The 8,830-nt window shown below is 42.3% G+C and overlaps 1 protein-coding gene across 1 annotated transcript in view; it reads right to left on the bottom strand.

Annotated features, from left to right (window-relative positions):
• Positions 1 to 5,418: 5,418 nt before the first annotated feature.
• Positions 5,419 to 8,830, bottom strand: part of PTPRG (protein tyrosine phosphatase receptor type G) — a 397,438-nt gene continuing 394,026 nt past the window's right edge. Inside the window, exons 28-29 of the mRNA XM_032193863.1 lie at positions 7,931 to 8,066; positions 5,419 to 6,686 (exon numbers count right to left, since the gene is read on the bottom strand). Of these exons, the coding sequence (XP_032049754.1) occupies positions 6,540 to 6,686; positions 7,931 to 8,066 (283 nt within the window). The 3' untranslated portion in view covers positions 5,419 to 6,539. The remainder of the gene's footprint in view (positions 6,687 to 7,930; positions 8,067 to 8,830) is intronic.

The raw sequence follows: 8,830 nt of genomic DNA, 5'->3' as shown, positions 1-8,830 counted from the left end.
TAGCATGACTGCTAGCAGCCTCTGGAAGCCTTAAAGGCTAAACTCATTAGCTATTTAGTACAGAAGAAGTTGGGATCTCCTGATACCGGCAATTAATTCAGACGTATTGTTAGGGGTGGGAAGTGCTAGTAAATCCTATCTTTGGTGCCAAAGTATTAATGAACTACTTACTGTATGCTTCCACGCGATATAGGTCCCAGCCAGCACCTTCCCCAGCACAAGCAGAGACTTTTTCCAAGGCTTTGCCTCCCCCCTGCCCTCCCGTCCCACCCATGCAGCCCAGCAGGGGACAGCTCAGGAGCTCAGGGCCTCCCTGTTCAGGACTGCTGCAGGGCTTTCAGCACAGGGCCTGTGGGCTTGGGGCCGTTGTTTGGCTGTGGTGTGGCGCTGCCATGTCACGCGAGTCACAGGCCCTGTCTGACGTCCCAGGTCCCTGCTTTTGCCCTGTCATCCACAGCGTGTCTGAGAGGCGGGAATGCAGCAGCACAAAGGAAGGCAGGGGTGCAGGGGACTGAGTTTATCCAGCCATTTTGTGCCACCAAGCAACGCCAGTTACGGGTGCTGTACCCAAGTACTGCCATGGCACCACAGAGATGGCTCCCGTGCAGCTGCGGTGCCCACTACAGGCCCGCACTGCTGGCTGCTGGTGCCAGGGTGAGATCCACAAACCCAAGTGGTTTTCCCACAAGAATAACAAAATAAGTAACGCACACAACCAGGATCAACACAGGAGGCGGCACACGGAGCTGTCGAGTTCCTGTCACAAAATGCTGAGCGCTGCCGGCACAACGCACCCACTCCAGAGGGCTCCCGTCTGGATGCGGCGGCTGGGCATGACTTCTAACGCTCCACGGGGAACATTTGCTGCTTTGTCTCTAGGATTCGGAACATCTGTCCCTCCCTCCCTGTCTGGCTGTGACGGGGATGAACACTTCTGCCTTCCCTACCACGGCACCAGGACGTGCAGGTGACCACGGCGAACCCGGTGAAGGGGCTGGGTGAAAGCCCCTCATCCTCCGGGCAGCCATCTGCTGGTACACCAGAATTAGATCCAGGGAACGGCACAGCCCAAGGAGCTGGGGGTAACAATCCCCATCAAAATCCCGAAAAGGTGTCACAGCAGTGACCAGAGGGGTGACCGGTCACGGAGAGGGAAGGGAAGCTCTCTGATACACTCCGATAGCCTGAGACAATTAGGACAGGGGCAGCGATCTGCACTGACAAGTGACTGAGAGACAGCTCCCAGATGAGTCCTCCTTGGAAATTTGAGACCTAATTAAAGCAGGCCTCGGATCTCATCATTCTTCCTGCACGCCTGGGACAATGAAATACTGACTTGCGCATCTGTTCTCTATGTGTATTTGATGCAAATAAGGAAGAAGTCTGTAAATACATCAAAAACCATACTTTATTTTATGTATAGCAATACAATTTACATATTAAATAACACTATAATAGAATGATTTGATATAGTTTTAAACATAACAAAAAGAAGATCCTTCAAGTTACAAAAAAACCCAAAACAAACAAAACAAAACAAAAAATCTCCCTCAAAATACTCCCTCCCACCCTGTCCCAAAAGCAAACACCACATTTTTTTTTTTTTTTCTGAATGGATCAATGAGACAAACGTATCCAGTGACTGGCTAAGTCTAATTCCTATTGCACACACTGACAATGGAATTGAAAAAAAAAATCCAACTTTCACAATCACTGCCCCAAAGAAATGACGTGTGGAAATCTTTTTGGAGTGTGATGATGGTGTCTCACTACCTTGATACACAGAAGGTATGTATTCACATAGCCACCACAGAACTAGGAAGGAGGTGAAACTAGAAAAAAATTAGCTTTATATGAAAATATAAAATTCTATGATTATATACCATAGATACAAAGTTCCCAGAAGATGCTTATCCAAGCAACAAAATATTTACAGTTTTAATGGTTTCGCTATTTAAAAATGAAGGAAAAGAAAATATGAGTAGACACGAATGCTTAGGTCTTTAGAAACAATGGCTGCTTGCTAGTTTCAAATGTTCTAACACAACAAAAAAAGTCACTACCCCAAATGTTGGAGAGTTGTGACATTGTATAAAATTGACTATCTCCTCTTTTGGAGACGCTTATTCTTAAAACTCAAGATATTTTTCTTGAAATTAATTATCCTCTGTAGAAAATGCTTCCCTTTGCAAATAGTTAACAAAAACACTAAAAACAGTTTAACAGCTAAGACAAAGTAGAGGCCAAATCTCTTCATTACAGTTCCTTCTCTTTCTCTATCTTTGCATTCCTTCTCCTTTGATAAGTAAAGCCAATGCAGTTCACATTGTTAGAATGGCAACAAAGAGAAGAAAAGCAAAGGGGTAACAATAAGAGTTGAATTACGTCTGCCAAAAATTAAAAAAAAAAAAAAAAAAAAAAAAGAGAGAGAAAAGAAAAAGCAATGCAGTGGATTAACAAATCGGCATTTTCCCTTCATATAAAAATTCACTGGCACCATTTGAACATAAACTTCAGAACGCAGGATTTGATGTCCAAAGACATGAATTTGAGAAAGATTGCTAAATCTTTAAGACAACTACATTTTATTTTATTTTGTAAATTAAGTTGGTTTTGTTTTGCTGAGAATTAGTAGTATGTATCTTTGGTAGAATTGATATCTATATTTTTAGCTTTTAAATAAAATATATCAGCTTAAAAAAAAAAAAAAAAAGATTACTAAGAAGGCAATTGTGCTGTTTCACAAAGAGTCTTCTCCTAATGTTCCAATACATCACTTGGGGTTCAAGCAATTCAAGCAGTCAGAAACTGGAAAAAACAACTGAAATGTTGCAGATCCTGTGAAGGATTCCACTAACCTCGAACAGACCCACAGCACGGAAGCAGTCGCACACGGGAAGTAGGTCAAGGGTTTGGGATTATTTTTTTCCTGTTCCTAAATGCAGATTTGGGAACAGACGCTTTGAAATACTAAGGACAAATGCTGCTTTGAAGGGAAAGACTTTAGAGCTTGGTCTTGCTGAAGAATCAGCCTGCGTGTCCGGGCAGTCCTACCGGCCCTCCCAGCACCTCCTGCCCATGCCAAGTCAATACCACGTCACTCATGTCCAGGAGTGTCACCAGTTTCAGATGTTGCTATGACACAGCTGCTTTCCAAGCATTCCTTCTTGGAAAGCTTGGCTATTTTTATGGGCTCGACACATAGAAGTCTTTTCTGTCTTTCACATGGTCTGCAGGTGCAAACACATGCAAGAGATGGAGAAATCATATCATAGAAATGTTGACACACATGCACACACGCTTCCATCCAGTGCTTCCTTATTCCTCAGGGCTGTTGCTGAGGACATTTTACGGGGATACACTTGGGCAGTCCTAATTTGCAGGCCTGCACATTGCCTGGGAGCTTCTGATGCTTGAAAAACGTCCTGAGCAAATGCCAAGACATGGCTACAGTGCAGGGGCTGGTGTGGCGAAAGCAGGGCTGCGATGCGCAGTGTGGGGCTTGGCCAGACAGACCCCAGAGCATCTCAGTGGGGTGCTGCAAAGCGCAGACCTCTGAACACAACACGTTCAGGCCTTCTGCAGTCCCAGGGAAAGAGGGGCAAGTCCATGGAGGAGAGCAGGACTGCAGCTGCTTACAGCACGACAGATTTGTCTCTAACGCGCTCCTAATCCTGACCTTTACAAGCAATTCCTAGCTTCATCCACTTCAAGCCGAATGCATCATCTATTGGTTATCTGACTGTTAACACAGCTCTTAACACACAGCTTAATCCCCCCCTAAGAAAAAATCCATGGAGAAGTCATACAACATCAGTGTAAATTACTTCCTCATGGATTAAGCCCCAAGCAAGTGTTTCAGATGTGGGAAAATGCCAATGCAAATACACGAATTTCCAAAGCATCTACTGAAGTTCAACCCCACAGCCTTCCTTCATTGATTTTTAAAACTCGTGAGAAGGTAAGGGATTAAACCAAGGGTATTCAGACAGCGTGTCATGAACCACAGTTATCTTCCATCATGCCACTGAAATGAAAAGTAATCAGCTAAAAGTACTGAGCAAATCCAGCCCTCTCGATGCCTGCAGTAATCTTTGTGTCACTTTGCTCTTGTCAGGGTCTGAACTCATTCCTTCTCTCTATACCTCCCCAGGAACTTAAACACTTCAGGTTGAACTGAACAAAATCCCCCGTACCGGCTGGAATTGCCTGGGGCTGGGATCACAGCTGGGGGCACAAGGGGGGCTCAGCAGCCTCGTGCCAGCACGCACTGCTCAGCACACCCCTGGCAAAACCTTCCTGGCAGGCAGCGGTGCCTCAAAACTTACTGCAACAACTCCTCCTCCTCACTGGGCTGCAGCAACCGGAGAGCCCAACTCATCTCCTACCACACGTAAACTGACTCACTCGGTGTGGGGCTGTCCCAGGGCAAGACGATGCAAACTACAAAGCATTCCTTTGGAACATTTTGCACATCTTTTATTTGGACTAGCCGGTGCTGGACATGGGATTTCCTTAGAGAAACCATGGATATATTCCACTGTTCAGCATTAGCAGTTATTTGGACCACTTGTATCAAGGGAATTCAAAAAATTGATTAAGTAAAAGGTAACTATGTAAAAGGTTGCTGATGAACGCTTAAATATATTGGTGTTGGAATTAATCAAGTGCATCCACAATAGGAAATCTTTCCCTTATTAAAAATAAAAGGCCAGCTGTTAGTACATACCAGTTCATGTAGCTCCTCTGCTCTCAGTTTGTACCTCATGAGGTTCTCAACCAAAATGCCTACACTCGGTATAAATTCCACTTTCAGCTTCCTTCTGTATAAAAAATCCACAGAACCTTCCTCTTAGCTAAGTTTCCTCCTCGCCCTCCCCTCCGACAGAAGAAGTGGGCTTTGCCTTGCCACATTTCTGTATCCTAGCAAGGCCGGACTGGCAGAAATTGATGGTTTTACATTAAATGAAATATATGCTGTAATAATTAGACAAGTCCTGACGCATACAATGCAGGTTTTGTGCAGTTGAAATTTAGAAGAAATTAATGCCATAAATATGGGATAGTGCCTGTAACTGTATACCAAACGTCAGGGTGGTTGAAACGACACAGTTTGTTCTCAAGGCAGATTCAATAACCCCTCCCTACTCAGCACAGCTATGAAGGACATGACTAACTTTATCTCTCAGGAGAATTAAGTATGTGCTTACTTCTTGTGTTAAATAAGGATGAGCCTTGTTGAATTGCAACCAAATACAAAAGGGAGCCAATAAGAATGTATAATTAAATGCTCCAAACAGTAATTCAAATTATTTATAGAATCTGGGGGAAAAACACTTCAGTGGTGTGGGAGGGAAAACACAATAAACTAGGTTTGTGCTAAAGAATTAGTCGGGCAAAAAAAAAAGAGGGAGAATGGAACTTTATAGGTAGTTTTTTTATTAGTTTGCTTCACCAGTAAATATGGATCAGTACTTTATGTTTTAGCACTAAAGTATGAAAATTACACACCTGTAAAAATGGCATCTAACAGTTATGAAATTAAGAAACGCCTGTCATCATGTAACATACCATTAGGTGTGAGGTCATATTGAAGAAATAGTAAGGAAATTAATGTGTTTAAAATATTGAATAGCTTAGTAATGTAAAATATTGCTACCTTCGATATATCTGAAAACAGGTCTGATTTTGGGTTATAGTAGATTTCTTACTGTATTGGCTCTGAAGAAAATAAAAACAAAATACTTTCCCATCATGGGGCCGGTTAAAAAGCTAAAATTGACGTTTTTCCGAGTAAACGGGGAAACTTTGGAACTGTATGTTCAAAACCTATCACTGTGTCCCACATATGAATCGTATCTAATTTATAATTATATTGTATGTAATTTGTATATTCCATGTGAAGCAAGTCTTATGTCTGTAAGTGTACAAACAGCAATGTGAAACAATACAGAAATAATTGTTTCCGCTCCACAAGGCTATTACACCTTCACTGTAGCTAATAATCACCTGCCACGTTTTGTCAAGAAAGGATGAACACTGCTCATCCACTCCATTGGAATGCAAAATACCATTACCAAAACTGTGACATGATAATTAAAATAATAAATATGGTATGAAGGGGTACAGTATCTGTCGTAGAAAGAATCCACCTGGCCTAGCATTCAAGATTTAAGATTCGAGGGTCACTGTAGTTAGCAAAACTTCACTGCATTTAAACGAAACAGAAAAAAGCATGTTTGTTGTCATGGAATGTCACATCAGGGCTTGTTTTGTATTAGAATATTATAGGCAGTAACACTGATCATATAGTGCAAACTAGATAAAATTGCGTTTCACTGTGTGAAATAAACAGAGGTGCAAATGCTCAGTAGGATACCATTAAGACATAAAATGGCAAAAAATAAATATCAAAACTTTTATCAGTGTAAAAAAGTAATTGGGTTATTGTATAACCTAGAGTCTGGCAAAAAAGGCCTCAAAAAAGTTCGCTCAGTCTTCAGAAGTTCTACAAATTAAGTGCCTTTTCAGGTTTCCAATTAGACAAGAGACTCCATGCTTTCTGCGGGATCTGACTCATCACTGGCCATCACAGCACCGTTTTTGTCCAGTGTCATGGGACCGTTTCCATTTTCCTTAGTGCTGACCAAGCTTAGCATCGCCTTATAAAGAAACTGGTACTGCTCCTGGAAAAGAAAGGACAAATTATTTCAATCCTTCCAGTGTACGTAAGTGAGAGGCAGTTAAATTGGGCATTGCTTGGAAAGGACACAGATATTTGTTACTAGAAGCATATGTAAAAGAAAAGAGAAATACTTAAGAGTAATTATCTGTGTTAATCTATCTTAACCTTGTCACCTCAAAATCTCAGTTTTGAGTAGATTGTATTATTCCTGATCTACTGCCCACTGAAGAAAAAGAAGTCTTTCCACAGATACTATAAGGACACTGCAGAATGGCTGGAACAATATAACAAACCAAACAGCAGGTTGCAGAAGCCCTACAACATCATTACTATTTTTCCAGCAACGAGGGCGTACATCCAGTTCCCTTATTTTCGTCTTTATTCCATTACCATGCTGATTTTAAAAAACACCATACAATTTGTGCACATTTTATGATTTCATACCATGAATTCAATGTGTCAATTCCTTGATAATTGTTCCACACACAAGTTCTAAACACATAAATGTGTTAGATCAGTGGTTGGCTTAAATTCCAAGAGGAGGAATGAGGACAGAGCAAGGAGGCATCTACAGCTTCTCAGTTCCAAGGCATCAGCAGATCAGTGTGCCCCAAACACTGAGTTATGGCCAAACCCACCTTTGGGGTTATCTCTGGGAAGGCCCAACAGGCTGGGAATATAGCAAACAGAATGAGGTAAGGCCCCACACCTCCATCCATACAGACCTTAGCTGGATGAACACTACTTGGGGCAAAACTGCTAGAGGTGGGACTAATGCTTAAATGATACAGGAGTGCAGGACAACATCTGAGCCCACAGCTCAGCCCCAGGCTGTTCCCTCGTACAGGCAGAGCCATGCACGTCCTGCCAAGGGCTCTTGGTGCACGCAGACTGAAGAGCTCCTGTGCTGAAGGTTTTCCTCCCCTCAGCATTCCCTGCCCTGCTGCACCCTTTGGATCACAACTTACAGGGTTGGCAGGGGAGTGCTGACAAGCTGAAAGGCCTGCCTGAGCACTGGCCCCCTAGCTGTGTGCAAAATAAGCTTAATTGCAAATCAGAGACTGCAGGCTTGAGGTTTATAAAAAATGACAATAATATATAAAAAACAAAAAGCCCAATGCAACTTCTGCTTGGCAGCAGAAGCAATAGACTTGATAATATACACAATACATGTTTCAGTTCATGCTTTTGGTCTCAAATGAAAACCTTGTAAACTCTCCATTTATATCCCATTTAAAAACTTACAATGTCTGTAAATACTCCAGGCCGCATAAGATTTATCATCTTTGCCACCTGGAAAACATCGACAGCATTTTCATTCTCCAGCTGCTGGGACAGAGTGGTAAGGGCACATAGCGTTCCCGCTGACACAGCTCCATACCTGAAAAACCACACCAAAAGGATAAGATCCTCAGAAAAATACCGGGGCACATTGACAAAGAGCTAGGAAAATGTCGGTATAGTCTTATTTGATTGCCATAGTTCGTCTTTATATCTAGTAAATGCTTGCTTTACACTGGCTATTTTTTAGTCATTTTAATTAAAAAAAAAAAAAAGACATTTGATGGCACACTAGTCATTTCAGGATATCTGCAGTATTCAATATGAAGAACTGTATCAGCAGAAGAATGTGAGCCATTTAAAAACACCCAGCTTGCAGAGTATAAAAATGAAATCAGTTCTCACATGCCACATGTACTGAAAGCATCTGCATTGTAGCCGAGTGTATTTTAAATTCATTAGTGGGAGCTCAAGCAAAACATAAATGATTAGAAAGAAATGTGACTTGCCTCTTCCTCTGCATCAGGCAATTATATAAAACTAACAGGGATATGAGGTGCTCACAAGGAAATGGGGCACCTTGAAGTCCTCCTTAGGTCCGATTCATAACCAAAATGCAACATTCCCACGTTGGGCACCCTAAAGACATTAGGGATTCTGACAAATTGAGCTGGGCTGTCATTTAATGAGAACCTGAGCAATGGTTACTCATCAGGAGAATGACTCAGAGTGTGTCCTCGAGACAATTGGCCAGGTAGAAACCTTTCTGCTGCTAAGTCTGGGGGTATGCTTGAAACATGCGTGCAGTTGTGGGGTAAGGGATGAAGGATCTTAAGCAACAGGGGCTCGTAACTGCTTCTGAGG

This window comes from Aythya fuligula, chromosome 10, assembly GCF_009819795.1.
Source record: "Aythya fuligula isolate bAytFul2 chromosome 10, bAytFul2.pri, whole genome shotgun sequence".
In the NCBI taxonomy this organism is placed as follows: Eukaryota; Metazoa; Chordata; class Aves; order Anseriformes; family Anatidae; genus Aythya; species Aythya fuligula.
This window is presented reverse-complemented; position numbering and strand designations above follow the sequence as displayed.